Genomic DNA, 21,349 nt, shown 5'->3' on the forward strand with positions numbered 1-21,349 from the left:
TTCCGTCTCTGTTGAACTTCACCCCGGCATTGATCTGGGTTAGTGCGATTCAGTCATCTAGAAATTCTTTAATGATGCTTCTATGATTTAAAAATGCAAAGAACGGGTACCTGTGCATCTGTCTTACTGTTTTACCGTCGCATCTCTGTCTAGCATGGAAGTAAACCCATTCATAAACCCCAGAAGACGGACTGTGAATCTAGGCCAGTCAGACACACTCTTCAGGTCTGCAGATGTATGGAAGTCTGGCTGGTAATTGTCATGCAGGTGTGTGCTGCTTCTCTCCAACAGCCCATCATCTGCTGTCGCTGAGAACGACCTCTGACCTTCCATCTTTTGACAGCTGGACAACGTCTCAGAAAAGCTCTCCTTGTAATGGCACATTTTTAGGCAGGTGCAGGAAGTCTCTGGCACTGAGATTTAAAACAAAAATAGAGGCAGGTTACAAGGCTACAATGTTTTCAGGATCATGAAGCGTTTCTTCTTTTGTAAAGACTTGAGAAGTCTCAGTGGCTTTTTGTTTGCTGTAACCTGGACTCCACACTGGCACCACGCACTCTCACACCACATCAGGATGCAGGAACGATACCACAGGTATCGTCTGTGCAATATACTTTTCTGTCCATGACCTGGATGTCATCTGGGAAACTTTGCACATATATGGAATAACCTCTAACCATTAGACCACAATCCAAGGAACAGCTAAGCAACAGCAAAATCCTCAAACTCACAGTCCTCTGGTAGAGGAAACAAACTTGAAGCGAATCCACCCAGGTCATAAGGGTGAGTGTGAAGTTATTACGCCAGTTTCAGTCTCCCCATAGATAAGAAGTATCTTCACTAGCTTATCAGCTTCATTTGGAAGCCTGCATAGTTTCCAGTACCAGCAGAACCAGAGTAGACCCATCATCACTCAGCCACTACCATGCCTCCAAATGGGCACGATGTTCTTTTCAGCATAAGCTTCATCTTAAAACTGACAAGTTTCAGTTTTTATTCTGGTCTCAAAACCTTTTGATGTAGTTGTTAGTAAACTGGAGGCGAGTTTTCTTGTGCTTTTTGGGTCTATGGTGGTGTACGGCTTGGAGTTCAAGCATGAAATCCTTCAAGACAGTAACATTCAATCAGGAGTTTGTTGTAACCAAGTGATTCCTCAGAAATCTGCAGGTGGAAGTTAACTTCCTCTGTTGGCCAAATGCAGGTGTTGTAACTTCTGTTCTTAGCAAGAAATGCTTCCTACTGTATTTCTAGGAAGATTCAGTGACTTTGTTTAGTTTGTGACCTCTTCTCTGAATGTTTTAGAGAATTATATCACCATATATTTAACATGCAACAAAATGTTACAATGAGCAGTCCAGGTATTTGAGGTGTTTTACTCCAAATACAGATGATGGGGCCAATAAACCCATTTATTGCTCCTGAAACTGGGTTTTATTTGCAAAATGCCTGCTTTTTTTAGATGAATTCTGTGTAGGGGATTAAATCATTTTCGGCACAACTATAAATGCTGCTTCTCAGGAATCACCCAGGACTCAGACATAATATGCTTTGGTTGTAAATTCCTGCACAGACAATAACAACGCTACCATTAGCACTGCCACCTTTTTCTGCAAACTGTCTCATTAGCATAAATTGACTGAGGCTATTCCTGCTCCCAGAGGGACGGACGTTGCTTTCGCCGCCCTGAGGAGAAGCTGTTTTGAGTCCTGCCATTAGGAGAGGCAGTGGATTAAATCATGAATCAAGTCGAGAGTAAAAAATTTAATTGAAATGTTTGCTGATAGTCTCTGGCTGTGCCTCAATTATATCTCTAATTAGAACTTTAATAGAGCTCTGTGGGATTGGTTTATTATTACAGCATCTCTACAGCACTAATGACGACCCTCTACTCTCTATCAAGTCTGGTGCTAAATCTAATTAGTGTTTTGTTTTTGTCTGCTGTGGAGAGTAAGCGTCTTTTTTGCGTTAATAAGGTACATTTCAATTCTAGTTAAATGCCGTGTGTGCCGTTATTTTTAATGATCTGCTGCCCCCATGTGGAACTTATTTCGTACTGCATCATAGTTTTTTTTTGTTTTGTTTTGTTTTTTTAACCAAGCTAGATTCTCGGTCACTGACAAGGATCTCTCAGTTTGAAATGACTTCAGATCTTTTTTTTTGCTACGAATCCTCAGGTTTGTGGACGGGATTGAGACTGAAAACCACACCAGCTCAGCTCAGAGGTTTGACTTTTCCCCCAGTGCGACGCAGAGTTTTCTGCCCAGGCCTGATTCAGCCACTCCAGGTGACAGTTTGCACAAAAAATGACTACAAAAAGCAACAGATAAGTCGATCTACGTTCAACAGCTTCCGGTTTTAACTCACTGTTATGTGTACCCAGGAGCCCAGGATGGAGGTGACACCATGGAGACTATAGAAAAGCTAAAACATGAGGTAAAATGGAGATTTAATTTATTGTCTTATTTCAAGTGTACAACGGTGTTTGTACTAGAAACTAGATCAAATATTTGATAAGATTTTGTGATTTTTGCCATGCAGATTTGAATGAAATCCTAATAAAACATCATACGGCTGCTGTTTTCCCTGTATTCTTCCTTTACCTCATTAACTGCACAGTGATTTGCACAAATGCACAACAACTTGCAGTGTTTCTCCTCCATCTCTCATCTGTTTCCCTAGATGTGCGTCCTCTCACGCCAGGTAACAGCTGTGAGTCAGGAGCTGCAGGAAATGACCCGCCTCCTCAAGCCTCTCTTCCACAACTCGTCCACGCTGCTGATGCCCTGCACTGTGACTCCGCCCCCCAGCGTGTCCCCTCGCTGCTACTCGCCAGGCCCCGCAGTTTTCACCCAACAGGCTCCGGCGGATCCGCCGGACGGACGAAACGAGGCGGACCTCCACTCACTCAGGCTGGACACGGGCGCTGAATTTCAGGGGCAGTTTGATCCCCTCCGTTGCTCCCTAACCATCTCCCCTCCCCTGGCCTCCCAGCAGACCCACCCCGCCGCTCCCCCGTTCTCTCATCGCTCAGCTCCCCCTTCGCTCAACAGCTCCCCTCATGAGCACGCCGCTGTGTCGCACCCCTGCCTTTCGTCCTCCATCCCCTCCCTCCCATCGGTCACCACTCCCCTCCTGGTAGATTTATCAGAACCAGGCACCAAGCTGCAGACCCTGACCCTCCCAGCAGCATCCCACTCACACATCCAGCCCTTTTTCCAAACCTCCAGCATGGCAACAACAAACTCCCAGATGCCCATACTGAACCTGCATGATGTGCAGCTCAGCTTCGTCGATGAGGGACGGCCGTCAGTGTGACTGGACTTTAAATCAGATCTGAACCGACGGAGGCGACACGACTTACTGCATGAACAGTCTGCCCGAAGTTTGCCATGTTACAGTGTAAATATGATGTTTTTAAGCTGTTCTCATGAGCACTCTGTATGAAATCTGATAATAAACTTGCTAAGCAGTTTTACTTCACGTGTTTGGCACTTCAGTGGTTTTAGAAACAAATGAAGGGAATTCTGGGAATTGGAGGAAGTAAAGGTTGTTCCCATCCTCAGGTTTGAATTATTAACTTTACAGATGCTCGTCTTTGTTAAGTTTGGGCGTTTAATGATTTATTTTAACTATTTTTGTCCAGAATGGTGTAGCTACGGCTGCCTGGTGGCGCAGTTGGTGACACTGTTGCCTTGCAGCAAAAAGAGTCTGAATGTGAACTGCATTTAAAACCAGAATTAGGTGCTTAAGTTTGAGTTTAGCTTTTTTTTTAGTATTTGTTTTAAAATCCTCAGACGGTCGAAACGACGTATACAGGCTTCAAAAAAGTTGAAACCAGCAGTTTAAATACACTGACTAGGAGAAAAAAAAAAACAATTTTGTTCCTTATTCCCATGACAAATTGTGTCACTCTAGACTTTTGTTTTTTGTTTTCAGTTAGTTCGAACTACCAAAATTATTTATATTCCCTACGTTCCAATGGCTTAACCAGAAGAAAATAAAGTTTTCAAACAAAAACTCATAAATCTGGTAACGACCTGGAGGACTTAAGAGGCAAATATCAAGATTTGCATGTTAAGTGTGCACACACTTACACAACTACGCACTGAAATACTGCAGTACTCTAATCAGATATTTAATCCCTCAAACTGAAGTGTTTTTTTAAGTTCTGAAGATGCAGGGTCACACGAGGATTGTTGTTTGTGGTCTCCTTTGATGTATATTCGCTTGTGTTTATGAAAAGTCTTATTTTGGCCTCTTTTATGCCATCTGAGCCCTCTGTAATTCAGACAAGTGCTTTGTCATGGGAACCAGATCCAAAATATGACTCCATGGTTCCACTGCTGCTCGTGTTTCTTCACCCGCCCCCCAGAGTGAAGATGAGGAATTACTCAGCGAAAAAAAAAAAAGAGTTCAACCACTGACCACTGGAAACCTCACACTCTTTGATGATTGTACACAATTTCAAACAAAAAGAGGTTCTCTGTTGTCTTGGGTTTCTCATGTGGTGGGAGGGAAGAAAAAAAAAATCAACTTGTCAGCTGCCTGCGCTCTGACTAAACCGTAACATCAACAGACGCCTCTAATGATGATTTTCCTGTTTAAATTTATGCTTAGATTAAGAAAAGAGAGGAACAAATTAACAGTTGGACTGCTTTAAATCAAGTCAGGTAAGTGGAACACAATCACATCAATGAGGAACAACCCCACTTTTAACTATCAAAATATGCTGTAACACATATTTATGTAATTTCCGTTTTTAACTTAATAAATTGTACTTTTGAAATATAAAAATATGAAGAAATTTTTAATAATAAAAAGAAATCAGAAGTTACAGTTCTGGCAAGTTGTGAATCCAAGCTTGGAAACGCAGCACCCTCATTGGTTCAACGTCGTTACCACGGAGTCACCACAGTGAGGCAGCATTTCTATTTCTACCATCTACTCCAGTCTGGGGTCCTGTGTGGGTTTCCTGCTGGATGAACATTTGTTAGGGGAGAAATGACAACTATTTTTGTTAGAGCTGTACCAGCAAACAGGAAATCTCTCTATTTTTGAGTTAAAAAAAAAAAAAAAGATTTGAGGTTATAACAGCTGCGTATGCACATCTAGTTTATTGTGTCTTGTTGTTTCTCCCGCAGTTATTTAAATAATAATACAGTACAGTCTGTGTGTATGTGCTTCTGTACGTGTGGAATGATGAACTACAGTGGATCAATGCACTGATCCATCATCACTGGGATTTACATTTTTTAAGTGAAATGAAATCCGAAAAGAGCGTTTTGAACCACTGAGAAATCGTCTGAGCCTTTTCCACCTTAACCTCAGGTAAGATGCTTCTGATCTGCCATCTCTGTTGCCGCTGTACGTTTTTTTCCCTTACTTTTTCCTGCCACCTAACTTTCCATTCACCAGCTACATACAGCATTGCATAAAGTTTCTTCAATGTCTTCAGCAAAAAAAAAAAAGAAGCAATTTCCCCAATTAATTGTGCTACTGTAATTAAGATGCATACTTCCATCTGGGATATTAACCCTATATGTCTATGTTAAACATAATACAATAAATATATATACATTTCTTTTCATCTATGTGGTTGCTGACTTGCCTCCTACTTCTGGCACTAACTATAAGACAATAACATTATTTTGTAGCTGTATTGATTTTATTTTTCTAGCATTGCATTTTTTTTCCTTTGGAAAATAATCTTGTGGTATTGAAAATGTTATTGATTATCAAGTATTTTTCTTAGTATCAGGACCAAGTTTGACAATTAAGGTTCACAACTAATTTCCCCCCCAATCCCCCACTCTGTATACACAATGCTATTTCCTTATCTCTAACACATCTTTTTACTTAAGAATAGCTTCAACAACATGTGAAAATGATTTACTCTGACACTATAATGCAACCAGACCCTCATGTCCTTAGTGAGCACACACACACACACACACACAAAATAAAATGAAATAAAAGTTCATCTAAATTTGTTATTTCCTGACTTTAAATGTTTAATGTCAATTAGAGTTATAAAGATATAAAAACGAGCAAATCAGTACTGGAAGTTGACGTTTCTGATCGTTTTAAGTGCTTGTTCCTAAGTTCATAGGCAGTGTGTAAGTTAGGTAACATAAACACAATCAGGAGAGCCTGATGATGAACAACATGAGTCTCTGCTGAAGCAGGTTAAGACCCTGGCTTGCTTTCATTCAAGCCTTGGGAAGCCACTGCTGAGCCTACATGATGCTGAGTGACTTGCGGTGGAATGTCAAACACGTTTAAGATGATTCTGCACAGGTGGGGTGTTGGCAGCGCCGAAAACCACAGAGGAGGCAGACGGGCTGAGTGGTAATGATAGGTGACGATTCCTCCATCTTAAATAAATCAAAAAGTGCTGACCACGCTGTTGGTTAGCAGCAGGCCTGTGATTTGGACAAGCCAGTGATGAACAGACCGCGCATGTTTGGGAAATCCTGATCAGGATGGCCTAATTTTTGTTGCCCTCCTTAAAAAGAGAAGAATATATATATTTTTTTGATGATTTATTAGCTGAGGCATTTTAACCTCTGACCAGTCATGTTATTTTTTTTCTCCCTCTGTTCCCAGTCATGCCGGGCCAGCTGCCACATACTTCCTGCAAATGAGTAACAACATGGATCCTGTGAAGTCATTCCCTTAAAAAAAAAAAACCACACAATATGCGGAAAGACTAATAACAACTCATGAAACAATTGAAATGTACCTACTAAAATAGATCATAAAACTAAATACTAGTCCTTTATAAAAGAAATCAAGAGAAAAATGAAAAATTAGGTGATCTTTTAAACAAAAAGGTACTCCTGACTCAGTGTTTAGCTGCTTCTCTGCTGCACTCTTTATTTTTTTTGACATAGAAAGTACTGCTGGTCATGCGCTTTACTGTTTACTTTTGTTTCTATTATAGGGAGCGCAATTGACAGAACCATTACTGTCATTATATTTGTGTTTCTCTGAATGTCGTCCCTTTCCAAAAGAAAATCCTCCTGACTCAGCACTCCTGTGTTAACCTGTGTCTCTTATGGAAATATTGTGTAAGATCAATAAAAGGGATGTTTTAAGCGGAAAGATCAGGTTTCTGAAAAATATATTCATTCTGTACTTGGTTGGGGCTCACTGCATCAATGCGGCGTGGCGTGGAGCTTGTGGTTCTGCTGAGGCATTTGGAAAGCTGAGGTTGTTTTGACGTCATCTTCATCTCCGCTTTCCAAAATGAGTGAGAAAAATTATTTTTCACGATATTCTAGTTGTTGTTTTTGTTGTTTGTTTTTTTAGATGTACATATAGGTGTATGTTAATGAGTGCAAAAGAATACATTACAAAAAAGTGTCCGAAATTAAAAGAAACACTGACTGCACAAAGGATTGTGGGAAATATTGTATTAAGGAAACAGGAATATGAACATTTCAGCCTGTATCCAAAAAAAGTGGTGTCAAGGAAATTAAACTATGTTTTATGGTTTCCCATTTCACCAGCAGAGGGGACAAAGTACTCCATCTGAGAAGCCAAGATAAAACTTCTAAAAAATGGTCAAAACTTCAGTATTTTCTTGAAAATTATGGATGTTCAGTCAGATGCACCCACTTCTAATTATACAGTATCAAGGTGTGACGTTCACATATTAATCACCTTCCATCATATTTCCCCCCCACCCTCCTCCTGTTCTCCTGCCATCACAGCATCTGGGACATTAATAAGCTTTTCTAAATCTGTCATCACATTACTCATTTATGGTTTGAAATAATAAAGAAGCGCTTTGAATTCCTACAAGATCTCAAGCTAAACATTTACTTGGTGCTTTTTTTTTTGACTTAAAGGAATGTTGTTGTTTTTCTTGTTTGGAAGGAAAAAAGATGCAGTTGTTCATACATGTTGTTTTGCCTCAGGATTTCCCTCCCTCCACTTGCTCCCTCCCTCCTTTCTCTACATGTGTCATTTTACATCTCCTTACCCCGTCGGCAGCAGCAGTCTGCCCTTGTCACTCCTCCTCTGTGCATCTCCTGCTCTGCGTTCTGTCAAGAAAAAGGGGGAAACGTTGGGAAATTCACATTTTGTTTTCAGGCTGGATTCACTCGTTTTCACAAATGGATGGAGTTTGTCGCCCGGCGTGCACAGTGACTTCCTAAAAAGTGAGTGAGTCTTTGCTGGAAACTTTTCTATCAGGCGTGAAATGTGCTTGTTTTTTTTCTTGTTTTTTTTTTTATGAAGCACATATGTGAACTTATAGAAAAGCCTGCAAAATAAGAATTATTCCACTGACTTTATGGCAATATTCTGTTTCTTTCTATGTAACTGCATATGGATTGAACCTGTTTGGTGTTTTGACATTTGTTATAATTTGGCAGCCGCAGGCAAATGCATCATGTTTTTTTTTTTTAGATGTTCTAGATTTCAAAACAGAAAAAAAATATATATTGTATTTTTGTAATCAGTTTTTATTTAAACAGTTATTCTTCTTAACACTTAAATGGTTGGTTACTATACAATACCTACTGTCTGCTTCTGGTTGACACATTTTCAAAATTTAAGAAAATATAAAAATTAGATGCTGTGTTTATTCTGAAAATATGCTTAATAAAGCTTAGCATAAAACAGAGGGGGTACAGACAGACCAATACTTCAAAACCTAAATAGTCCTAGTTTTAAAGCACAAAAAAGGGGGCAGTATGGCAATAAATAAAATTTTGTCCAAAACTTGACTCGAGTGAAGAATATTTTATAACAAGATAAATTGTTTTTACTCAAATTTACTTAAAAATGTGCAATTTAACTTCTAGAAACCTGAATATTTAACTTTTTTAATGTCAACAATCACTTACCCATTAACCGCTCCCCCTTTTAATCCTACAATTGGTTAAACGCAGCTGCAGCTAATAAAATTATTAATATGTCTGATTAAGCATTCGTCTAAGCATTAATAATTAGTCGTTTTGTTGTTTTTTCCCTCTCACATTAGGATTACATTGTGATTTCAGTGCTCCACTTGGCACACCTGGATCAAACGGAGCCATTATTAGCTTGATTTTATTAGCCGCAGCTGTGTGTTTTTGTAGCACACCGAGCTCTGTTTTTATTTGGCGCTGCCTCTGGACTGACGACGACCATACAGTGAGTGATGATGAGCATTTATGTATGCCGGATTTTATATAAGGACATGAACATTTAGGAAGCGTAGTAAAGATATTAATTTGCCTTAAATTAGCTGTTATCAGTGACTTTTTCTCTAAAAATACAGATTATTTCAAGGGAATTTGGTATTTATGGGAAAACTGGTAATTTGTTTTGATTAATTTTTCAAGGTAAAGTAACAATGAGACTAATGAAGCTTATCGCTTAAAAGTGCTTAAAATTCTCAAACATATATAAAATAAAAATGTCAAAAAGCTAGCACTTAAAAGATAAGATGTTTTTATAGCTTTGCTTTGAAACGTTCACGGTTGAATAACCCAAAAATTACCTTTTTTTTTTCTTTTTTTTATTTTTTATTTTTTTGCTAGAACAAAAAAGGATGAACTGTGGCATTTGAAATACGTCATTTAAAATAAGAATATGAGTAGGCTATAATATATAAGTAAACTATAAGAATTTGGTCAGTCATTCCAAATAAGTTAAAGTAGCTTATTAGGGGGAGAAATGCTGAATTTTGAAGTGCTTTGATATTTGTTTCACCATATCAGCAATATCCCATTCTCTTTTTCATAAATTCACGTGGATTCAGTCAGCATATTGATATTATTTTCATTTAAAGTAGATATATGCTTGGTGTGTGTAATTATAATTGATCCACAGGAGAGCAATAAAAATTTTCTAGGCCACTAATCTCATCTAATAACTGATTCCAATTCTAGAATTTTCTGTCTTGGCTATTTTACCAACTTGTTTGTTTGAATTCTCTGAAAACTTTCCTACCAGGTTTAATTAACCTGCTATCCAATTAAAATCCCTTTTAAATCATCTGAACTCACTCAGGAGAGATTTCATCAGACCCAGACCCCCGGAAAGACCCTTAAACCTCTGCCACACACACTTTGCATTAAACCCCTGTCTTAATAAATCAACTTTTATGTGCGCTTTGTCAATCAGCGGCTACCGAGTGCATGACATTTGTCCTCCATGTGCGCTAGTAAAGGGAACACAGTCTGTGCTGGGAGTGTGTGGTCTCTTGAGCTGTACACCCACCTAATATGTTGCTTGAAGTGGGTTTTATGTGCGTTTTAGGCCGCCCAAAACTTAAATCAAGGCTTTCATTCTGAGTGTTTATTCAATTAACATTTAAATAGATAGTAATTAAGTTGAAAATGTAAGAAATAAAATGTGAAATGGTCCTTTAGTGTTTCTATTCTTTTTGATATAGGCTCTCGTAGTTCGTAGCTCTGCATGTTTTTGGGTCCCCTCACGAATGACTCAAGCTTACAGCATTTTTTTTAGAAATTTCCAGAACATTTTCACCCAGAAAAAAAAAAAAGGGTGGCAAAAAATTCTGTATTATTCTAATGTGTGTCATTGATGGATTCCATACCATCTTATTCAGCAGTACTTCCATCATTGTGTCAGACGTTTCCAAAGAAGAAGGCTATTTTTCTTTTTTTTTTTTTCTGACCTCTTAAAATTTTTTACGACACTCCTTTTAATTCAAGTTGCATATTTATTCCTCATGCAATAGCTTTCCTTGTGTGTTCTTCAAACACCACAGCCATCCTTCTTTTTTTTTTCTGTTCCCACATTTTATGTCTCCCTCATTAATGGCTTGATAATTGCTCTCGTTAGAGGAGGAAATATGAAGCAGGGGAGAGGTGGGGGGGCTGAAGGGATGGGAGGGGGGTCGGGGGCTATTATAATCCATTACCCCAAATATTCCAAAAACGTGTTTATTAGAAGCAGATGAAACTCAAGCTGAGGGAGCACTTTGTATGTCTGAGCTGCATCAAACCTTTCCTGCGCTGTACTAAAATGCATATTTGAGGGCATTTACTGAGAAAAAGTAAAGGAGGGTAAGGAGGGGGGGCCGATGAGTTGACTGGAGAAGATTTTAGATGTTTTGTATTTTTTTTTTTTTAGGCTTTTGGTGGAAGGGGTCATTAAATCAAGATAAAGGATTGATGGGTGAATTAGAAAAGGCAGCGTGGGATGGACAGCTGCACCCAGAGGGACTCTGATGGGAGGAGAGCGGCCTCTCGGTGATGCAACATCTGTTGTGGAGAAACATAAGAGGGAGGACATTTTGGCCACACACTTGACTACAACGTGCAACTAAAGTGTAAAACTCAACTGTAAAATGATCATTTGATTGTATTTAGGCATTTGGGAGCAGTGAATCAAAAAACACGTATTTGATTCAGAACGGAGAGCTTTAAATACGTTTATTTCAACGTAATGATTGAGGATTGACTCCCTGGTCCTCTCTTCAGCAACTCCTGCCGAGTCTGGCTAGTATTAACTTTGTGTGAGATTTGAGCCCAGACTCAAAACTGCTGTCATTTGTGGAAGCAAAACAACACAAAAAAAAAGAGGAAAGAAGCGTTTAGTTTGTTGTTGGCCCTTTGTTTCTTTTGGGGTTTTTTTTTTCTGATTTTGATTGTTAAAGAAATGTAGAAAATCTGACTTCTGTCAATTCTAGACAGTTCAGGTATAAGACTGTCACGGTCTTATATCAGGTTCAGCAAAAGAAGATATGATCTAAAATTGTTCCCATTGCAGAAATAAAATTTACATCCAGACATTTATCTTTTGTTGCTGCAAAAACTGAAGAAACGACAAGCACCACTAAAAGTAGTCATATTTTGGTAAATGTGCGTTTTAGACAGAATTTGTTTTACTTTTCTGCTCTTTATAGAGTAATGCAAGTTTAACAAACTGTTATTAGCCGGCTAGTTGGGCTTTCTGGTTTGTTAGCTAGCCGGATGCCTGCTGTAGCTTTAAAGTTGCTTTAGAAACAATGAGTGATGAGTTGCGTTCCTTTAGTTTCTCCATCACTGCATGACAACTGCAAGTGACCAGAATGGGTAGTATCCCCTTTCTTTTCAGCCAGCTATCTGGCAGTGTGCAGCAACAAGTGCGGCTTCTTTGCCATCTAAAAAGTAGTAAAGGTCAGAGAAATACTGCAGTTTTGTAGTTAAAACTTTACAAAAATTGGATGTTTTGTAAAGGTTTGTGTCTCTGCAGTGAATAACAGTAAATGTTGGCCAAAGTATTTTCCATTCACATTACATGGACTTGCAACATGCTACATTAAAATTTCATTTCATACAGCTTCATATGCCATTTGATCACATCTTTAAATACTTTTTTGGGAGGTCTCAAACTATTAAAGGCGATTTATAACTCATTTTGCAAATGCGGCTCATTTAGCCACTTCTGCATCTGATTTAAACATCATTGTTTAATGTTTCTTTTAACAGAAATTAAGTCGGTCAGAGCAGAAAGCAGCGTTATTTTCAGGTCCTGAAGTCAGATTTAGATCTCATTAATTATTCCAGATGATCATAAGTTGTAAATCCACCTTTTAAAGTATCTTGTATTTTATAATTTTACAGGAAAAAATTTAAATCTTATGCCCGAGTTCCAACAATTTGAGTTTTCTAGAAAGTAAAGAAAAGCAAAGGCATGTTTTGGTGAGTAGTTGTTTAGGAACAATGGAGAGGGAACAATTGTTCAACTCAGGTCTTAGATTTCAATAAACTGATACTTTCAACAAAGATTATTGCATTAAAATTCATATACAAATACTTTTGGGTAAAAAAAGAAACAGCTTTATGGGTTTGATTTCTATCAGCAGGATTAGGAACTTGGACTTCGGCGATACTGTGTGCAGGTTGAAGCTAAAGAAATCCTTCCAGAAATGTGAAGATCAAATACAGAGACTTAAAATGACTCCTTGAGCTCAGTTGTATTTATTTGTAACTACAGTGCATTGTTATAATATTCCGTCCACGCCTTAAACGCCTTCACGTCTTTCATGGTAGCCTGTTGTGTACTCCTGTGTCTAAACAGAGGATAATAAACAGTTCTGTATTTAGTCTGCTGTGGCCGTCCATGCCTCCTTTTTCTGTAAATAACTAAGATATTGGTTGGTTGTATTGACTAAAAAAAAAAAAAAAGAAGAAGCAGAGTAAGATTATATATCGTCTGTGAGTAAACGTATGAGCAGTCTCATGTCACAAGTGACGGTTCTGCATATGCTATTAAATCACGCTGGTGTTTAAGTTTTAAGACTGTCCCTCATACAATGGCTGTAATTATCGGGCCTTTTCTCGAGTTACGACCGTAGATCTTCCCTTTTCTCCAACAGCGTCCTACACCGTGCTGGGCGCTCCTTTCAAAAGTTATCCTGGGATGGAGCAGTGCGGAGGAATGGGAGGGGGGCCGGAGAGCCCGGACCTTCCTGACCAAGCCAGTCCGGAGGAAAGGGGGGCAAAACCCGAGAGCCCGGCCTGCAGCGGACCCCCACAGTGCAAGATGAGCCGCCTGGAGGTGAACGGCAGCCCGGCTAACCCGCAGATCCAGCAGAACGGCAGCACACCACTGAGACCGCTGGGAGGTAAGGTGGCAAGGATTCCACACAGAGACCAGCACGAACATCTAAATATAATATTTTTAGATGTGAAATTCTCTTGTACTTGAGCATAAGCAACAAATCAAAGAACTCGCATGATAAATTAATATTAGTGCAATAATCAACAGCTGCTGTTAAGAGAGATGCTCACCTTTTAATATCGATGAAAAGCGTTTTGAGAAACGCCTCAAATATTTGACACCCAGTATGACCCAGTTAGTTTGAACTAAATGCCACTTTTGCCTGTTTTCCCCATCTAAACACTTTTCTTTTCTTTTTAAGTGCAATTTTGGTTACTGAAACTTCATAATCTAATTTACTTAGTTTCAGTTGTTTTATTTTGAACATTTCAAATGTTTTCCAGTCCCAGTAGGGTATTTTTGTTTTTTTTTTAGAATTTAAAGGTTTTTTTTGTCTCTATACTTGCATTAATAAGCCATTAATATAATATTAGCTTAAAATAGTCTCAAAATAGTGTTGTTTATTGCAATTCTAAAACTTCATAATCTACTTAAATTATTGTTCTTTGGAAACTAAAGTTGTTTTGATCATTGAGTGGGTATACTTGTAATAACAGACCATTAATATTATCACAATTGTTAAAAATGATCTCAAAAATAATATTATTTTATTGCAATAATTTCTGGAACAATTTATCGTCCAGCAAAGTTAGTTACCGTGACAGGCCTGTTTGGCATGAGGACTGGAAAAATGACCGGAGAACTACATCTGCATTTGCTATACTATGTCCAAATTAGAAAAGTTTATAAAGGAGTGACTGTGTATTTCCTTTTAAAAGTAAGAAAGGAAACACATGTTTTTGAACAAAGTTTGAAACAAAAGCAAAATTAAATGCTGTAAATATTTGACCAGAAATTAAAATGAAGTTCAGCTTTATTGAGCTGAACTTCATAAACTCTTATTTCTGACTCTGTCAGGTAAAAGTGATGATACTGATGTAAAAGTCAAATATACAGAAAAAAAAGCACTTTTTTTATTTATTTATTTTTTATTTACCAGGGCAGCAAATTGACCAGAATACACACATATCGCCCTAATCTAGAGAACATGATCATGCATCATTACACAAACTATCTGTTCACACACGGACGCGTTCTGCCGCCGCCTCCCTCCACCCTTCCACCGAGCGGTCTGGTTATTGGCCGATGGCGTGCCTGGTGCTGCTGCGGCTTTGGCTCCGGCTGATGTGTCCCGTTCTCGTCAGGAGAAGGATTGATTGCTTGCTAATTAACAGCTCCTGTGGGACAGACTGGTGGACTGGATGGGTGTGAACTGCTGCACAGCTCTTCGGCGCTCTGAGTGCTTGCCCAAAAAAAAAAAAAAAAAAAAAAGGAAAAAGAAAAACCCAAGTCCGGCCCAATGCACTCTGAAACCGGTTGTACCGCTGGAGTTGTGGCGCTGCTCCTGAGTCCTGGATGAAGTGCTTTAATAGTGGTTCTGGAAGCGAGTTTTATCCCATGTGGGTTTTAATATGTGGTTGAAGCATAAATGCAGTTGTGCAACGTTACGACAAAATGCATTCACACAGTCGTCTCCCCGGTTGTACAAAAAGACCACCAAGCTGGCTTCCTCCACAAACATGGACTGTACTGAGCAAATGACACAAACACAGAAAGGGCGACATTAGTGATGACTTCCGGAGAAATACGAGTCACAAATGAACTTAAAATAATCTGTTTTCTACGTATTGTAGAGGATAAGTGAGCCAGAACCTCTTCCTCTACATATTCTGCTGGATTATGTTGGGAAAAGATGCAATACTGGTGAAGGTTGTGATAAATTTGAAAAATGCAACTATTTTCTAGCCCTTCTTTAGATACTTAGACATTTTCAGCTGTTTCTTTGTTCAAACATGGCTCAAGATGATGCAGAGCTTCAGTATTTAAATCTAAAATCTAAAATGCAGGTCTGGATTTGACTAGGCCATCCATGCTCATGAAGATGCCTTGCTCTAACCCCCTGTGGTTGTGGGTTTAGTTTTGTTTGTCCTGTTTAAAGGTCAACCCATCTTCTCTGACCGGCTTCGCAGGAATTTCACAGAATAGAAATAACCTTTATTGTCCCTCAACTGGTCAATTCAGGTGAGTCAGCAGTAAAATGACTAGATTCACAAAAGTAAAAAAAAACAAAGTACAGTCAGGCCTAAATTACAGACTAAGAAAGTGTCCATAAAAAGCATGATGCTGCCACTACCATGTTTCACTGTAGAGATGGTGTGTTCAGGGTGATGTGCAGTGTTGGTTTTCCAACCCCTCAGCGTTTTTTTTGTTGGCAAAAAAAAAAAAGCTTAAATTTGATCTATTCTGGCTTGAACTTCTTTTGATGAGGCTTTCTGGTATTATGGATCTGAACGTTTCAGATTTTTCTTTGTTGGAAAATTATTTTTAAACAGTTTTTCTTTCTATGAATCTGTCACTTAAAATTGAAATCTGTGCTTGCAACGTGATCAAATCTGAGGATTTAAGGCAGGATAAAGTGTTTTAGCTTACCTTTTTCAAGTCTGCTGCAAACACTAGAATAGAAATGGCCTTTATTGTCCCACAAAGGAGAAATTCAGGTCAATTTGTGTCCCTGGAATCTCACATTTGGCTCTTTAAACGTTTGAATTAAAGACTTAGAATGTGGGAGAAAATGCAATATTTCCTTTAAAACGTGTTAATTTCCTATTTGTGAAAGGTGTGTTCACCTGCCTCTTCTCACGGCAGGTTTGATGATCCCCATCTACTGCGTGGTGGAGCACGCAGACGCAGCCGGCGACTGCGACAGCCGCAGCGATCGTCACGCCGAGTTTGTGCTGGTCCGTAAAGATGTGCTCTTCACACAGCTGGTGGAAACGGCTCTCGTTGCCCTCGGATACTCGCACAACTCAGCGGCGCAGGCTCGAGGTAAGTCAATAGAAGTTACAAATGGTTTTAATTTTTTATTTTTTTTAAAAGTTTGTACTAAAAGATGTACTAAAACTAGTCATTAGGACCATTTTTTGCACCTGTTCCAATAAAATGTTATGAGTTTTTTTTTGTTTTTTTTAAGAAAGCAACCCCAAAGTTTAAATAAACTCCATTGCAGGTCATTTCTGGCTTTTTACAAAGTAACAAATAATGAAAAATAAAATTTTACTGATGTTTTCAGTCATCCTCACTTAAATTAAATGTAGCAGGAGTGTCCAGCCATCATGATGCTTTATTTTAAAAAATTACAGCTTTTCTCCCTTATAAGTTTGGCCCTACTGCTTTTAGCTGCCTGTACTTTGGCAGCATATGAAGTTTTACCACCAACATGCCAGACATTAAGTGGCCGTCTGCTCAGTTTACCCACTTGAAAGGAAAACAGTTTTTCCTACCACTGTGTTGTTGCTGATGAGTAATTATTAACGGAAGCGGCTGAGTTAAAATGCGACTGTTTCCCAGATGTGCTGGCTTTATCAGACGACACGAAACATGCAGGGAAGGTATTTTATAGATAAAACCTGTCTGCTTTCTCTTTGCTTATCTCCTCCAGCAATTCAGTCGGGTCTGCCCACTCGGCATCATAATGGCTAACCCCGACAATAACCTTATGTCAGACAAACACCACTTCTTCTTCTTCTTTTTTTTTTTTTTTTATTTCTCCCCCAATCAGTCTGAGATCCAACCTGATGGTGTTCAATTTGTGATAAAGAAAAGCCTACAGACACGTGCACAGGGCACACACACATAAAATACAGCAGTTTGACATTCCTGGTGTCCCGTAAACACAGGCCACTCTAACCAAGTGGCCAACGCCCTGCGACCCATCCCCCCTCCCCCCTGTCCTTCACCTCTCCTAAATAGCTAGGTTTTGTTCTGAAAAATAAGCCTTTTCTTTTCAAATAAATAATTTTTGGCTGGAGTCTCGCATTTTTTCCCCCAGTGTGGTTGCAACCAAAATTATACAGAGTCTCTTCTATTTTCTTCCGTGATTGAATCGCATCTTGCAGGGTTCTGACTGGATGATTATTTTTAAACTCCTAACAGATTCTCACTGGGATTTTCCTGTAGCTGCACAAAAGAAGCCATTTCTTTTTTTGGGGGGGGGGGGGGCCATAAGGGGTTTTATAGCCGCTTCTGGTTTTTATATAAGCTGAGGTGACAAATAAAGGTAATAAAACCAAAATAAATCTCACTTAAGACCCTTATTTCTAATGAGTAATGACCACAAAGGAAACTATTTGTCCTAAACTTTTCCGTAAAGCTGCCCAACATTCCCACTGGAGGCTCGGTGAGCCGCTGAATGAGCAGCTCCAAGAGAAAACAAAACTACCTGAAGATGTCCATTCATCATTGTCACGATAAATTCCTGTTAATGTTTAAAAATTAAAGCTACCCGTATTGTCAGGATTGTTCGTTTTATTACTTTTTTTTTTCCAAGGAAAGTATTAAAAAATATCAAATCAAAATATATATTTGATTAAATGCAATTTGGTGATGAATTGCATTTTATTTGACTTGTCCTAAAGGAGAGTATTACAAATATTTATTTTTAAAGAGCAGTATTTATTTGCTGTATTTGGTCACACAGTTACCAAAAATGGTCTTAACAAATCATTGTTGTCACTTTTATTGGTCTCGCAATTATACCACAAAATATCGTGATAAAATTGTGATAAATTCAAATCACCCACCCTTGGCTTTGAGCGTAGCACAATCCAACACTGCCCTTCCCCTACCTGTTGCTGCACCTTGCCTGCACAAAGACGGATTTCCAGGCGCTTCTCATTGCCAGTAATGAGAAGCAGATATGGTGCAGACAGATGAAACCTGCTCACATTCCAGGTTTGATTCACCCCTTGATCTTTGTGCTGATTTCATATTTCTCCTCTGATTAATCAACTAGAGTCCAAATAGACAGTATTTTTGTTTCTGTTTTCCTCCTTGCAATTAAAAGAAGCATCCATGCACACGCAAACAAGGCCATACAAGGCTAACCAGTCTGTGTTTGATTTCTGGAGATCCTAATGTGATTAGGTTTGTTTACATTTGCACTTCCAGTCAAGGGTCGGTCTGAGGCCAGGTAAGCGTTTGGACGACGCCAGGCCAGGACAAGCACTTTCCGACTAAAAGAGATTTTTATTGAGACTTGAGCTCCATTTGTGTTTTCTTGCAGGCATTATTAAAGTGGGACGATGGAAGCCGATGCCCATCCACTACCTGACGGACGCTCCAGAAGCAACAGTGGCGGACATGTTGCTGGATGTTTACCACATGGTTACGCTGCGGATTCTCCTGCACAGGTCAGCTCACTGCAGGGAAACTGGGTTAAAGTTTCAACTTCAGCTAGCAGGAAAAAAAACGGTCCCTCAGACTGATGGTGCCTCCACACAAACAGCCTAAATTGTTTCTCCCAAAAGGAAAGGAGTTATTTTAAAGATCAGGAATGACCAAAGTGGAAAATACATGATTTACATGATTGAAACATGCTAATGATATGTGGATCAGTAGGCAACATTGGGCTAAGTTTCCCTGGCCCTTAGCCCTTTAAAAATCAAACAGAAATCTAGAAGCTTGTTGTCGACTGTAAAGTGTGAAGTTTCTCTGCAATTTCAAACTAAAAATGTTAGTTAAGGTAAACATCTATAGTTGTATGCCTTAATGTTGAATTTCCACCTAGTTTGGATTGGAGAAAATAATTTTAATAATAAAGTCCTCTCAAATCTTTTTAAAAATAATTTCATATTTGACTTATACCAACCTAAAAATAGGAAAAGTTTAAATAATTTTAAAACGTTATGTTGACTGTATGTTCAATTCCTAAACATATTAGAAAAGGTGAGACGGTTTTGCCATAACTTTTAAAACTTGACCAAAACGAAGATGAATTCAATCTTTATAGTAATTTGTGGTACTTGTCTAAATTCTTGGTCGAGAATAGGACAAGTTTTAATTTGGTTTTATGAATAAAAAGTTAAATTTAGGAACAAGATCTCTCCCAGTTACTTCAACACAAATATCCTGAGCCCCATTTTGTGATTCACCAATTAAGTCTCCAGCCTTTTTTACTAATTTAGGAACTGTGTGAATGTGAAATATTTTTTCCCGCGTCGGCTCCAAATGAATATTTTCGTTGCAGCTTTTCTCGGCTGGAGGAGCTGCCATCGGAGCAGTGGACTCACGCCACAGTGAGAAACGCGCTCAAAGAGCTCCTCAGAGAAACCAACCAGAGCACTTTGGCTAAGGAGTGTCCCCTCTCCCAGGTATCTGCTGCAAGACCACACTACACTCTAGACGGGTGCAAGAAACAAATAAAAAAAAAATCAGTTCGGATATCGCATTCCGAGGCAGTGGAGTTAAGTTTCGAATCGCACAAATGTGCGAGCAGAGATAGCCAAGACGCTGCTAAGTATTTTCTCTAAACACATGTTTCATCATCAGTTCACCACACACTTAGTGCAGTATGTAATCTGACTCAGTCACACGCGCAAAATATCGATACCATCCCATGGGAAAGGATGCAAGCACGCACACCTCAATTATCCTGCTGCTCACACACACCCTGCAGTCATTAGCCTCCAGTGTGTCATTTCGACTTGTGATTTATACACAAGACTTAGTCATGATGTAATTAGTGATTAGGGGAAGCGTGTGGGTGGTGTACATTCGCAGCCTGACTCATGTGAGTTTTCATCTTCGGCATTTCCCATGTTGAGTTTGTGCGTCCGCTGCTCTGCGGAGGTGACCACAGGTTATATTAGGAAGGGAGGGCAGTTAAGTGTTAATAAATCAGCAGCGAGTCCCAAAATACCATCACTCCCAGCAGAAATACGCAGGTGAAGTGGTGGCAAAGATGAGTTTTGGAGCACTGCAGAGTGACGTCCTCTAAAGAACTGTAAAACAGATTCGCTTTCGTGGGAATGTATTCACGTTTTGTCCCTTTACAACCGCAAACTTGATTGTTTGCAGCGATTTCATGTGACAGAAGTGCAAACAATTGTTGCTTGATTGTAAAGAGGAAAGAAAATGGTCCAAGAGTTTAATTCATATTCTGCCCTGCTGAGGCGGTACTTTAAAGATACGACTCCGTCAGGTTTGCAGATTGAGACACTGAAAGGTGCAAAATTTATCAAACTCACTCAGACTGGATGGAGAACATTGTTGAACACCAGATTTTTTTTTTAGATTAATCACTCATCCTTAGTTGGCTTCAGTTTAAGATGGTGGTATCCAAAACTTTTGTCACGTGGGACAAAATCGTCAAGTCAAAACTATTTAAGGACCAAAGAAAAGTTTTTTTTGTTGTTTTTTTTTACATTCTCATCAATGAGCTGTTTAATTTGCCTGTTTTTGGTGGAAAAGGGACGGATACATCAGGTAGAACCGAAACCTAAAGGTTTTTTTGACGTTTACCTTCGAAGGAAAATATCCAGTTTGCAAATTTTTTTGGAGGGCTCTTTTTTTTTTTTTTTTTTTTTTTTAAGTAAACAAAAACAGGAACAGTCTATTCTCAGAAATAACAGGGTTTTGGTTGCTCTTTGTTAAATACAGCAATTGTTTTCAAACAAAGTTAACCTAATTAAATGCAGATTTGGGTGCATCAAAGTCTTTTTCTTTCTTGAGTAAAAGTCTCTGGATAAATGTGGTCCTATTTACTATGAAATTAAAGACGAGGCAAAAAAGCTTACTCGTAAAAAGACAAATACTTTGTGTTGCCGCAAATGGCCCTCTGGGATGCACTTTGGACACCCCTGGCTTAAAACTTTGACTGGTCCATTCTAACAGATGAATCTGA

The 21,349-nt window shown here is 39.0% G+C and overlaps 2 protein-coding genes and 1 long non-coding RNA gene across 5 annotated transcripts in view; 2 read left to right on the forward strand and 1 right to left on the reverse strand.

The window, feature by feature from the left end:
* The window catches only part of LOC106949908 (potassium voltage-gated channel subfamily H member 3-like), a 54,178-nt gene extending 50,703 nt beyond the window's left edge, over positions 1 to 3,475 (forward strand). The window contains exons 13-15 of the mRNA XM_015036466.1: positions 2,175 to 2,284; positions 2,381 to 2,433; positions 2,680 to 3,475. Of these exons, the coding sequence (XP_014891952.1) occupies positions 2,175 to 2,284; positions 2,381 to 2,433; positions 2,680 to 3,315 (799 nt within the window). The 3' untranslated portion in view covers positions 3,316 to 3,475. The remainder of the gene's footprint in view (positions 1 to 2,174; positions 2,285 to 2,380; positions 2,434 to 2,679) is intronic.
* Positions 1 to 9,017, reverse strand: LOC106949910 (uncharacterized). Its single transcript, XR_001425496.1, has 3 exons — positions 8,856 to 9,017; positions 7,988 to 8,048; positions 1 to 413 (listed from the first exon to the last, which is right to left on the reverse strand). It is a non-coding gene; the product is annotated as an uncharacterized LOC106949910 (long non-coding RNA).
* LOC106949909 (DNA-binding protein SATB2-like) overlaps positions 8,080 to 21,349 on the forward strand; it is a 24,517-nt gene continuing 11,247 nt past the window's right edge. Inside the window, exons 1-5 of one of the 3 annotated variants that reach the window (XM_015036469.1) lie at positions 8,080 to 8,165; positions 13,325 to 13,573; positions 16,315 to 16,494; positions 18,731 to 18,857; positions 19,694 to 19,817. In XM_015036469.1, the coding sequence (XP_014891955.1) occupies positions 13,369 to 13,573; positions 16,315 to 16,494; positions 18,731 to 18,857; positions 19,694 to 19,817 (636 nt within the window). In that variant the 5' untranslated portion in view covers positions 8,080 to 8,165; positions 13,325 to 13,368. Of the gene's footprint in view, positions 8,166 to 9,074; positions 9,145 to 11,138; positions 11,294 to 13,324; positions 13,574 to 16,314; positions 16,495 to 18,730; positions 18,858 to 19,693; positions 19,818 to 21,349 lie in introns of those variants that run through there. The other 2 variants (XM_015036467.1, XM_015036468.1) reach the window with 2 other exon arrangements.

The sequence above is a fragment of the Poecilia latipinna genome, unplaced genomic scaffold (assembly GCF_001443285.1).
Source record: "Poecilia latipinna isolate Pla-1442-1.1 unplaced genomic scaffold, P_latipinna-1.0 Scaffold369, whole genome shotgun sequence".
In the NCBI taxonomy this organism is placed as follows: Eukaryota; Metazoa; Chordata; class Actinopteri; order Cyprinodontiformes; family Poeciliidae; genus Poecilia; species Poecilia latipinna.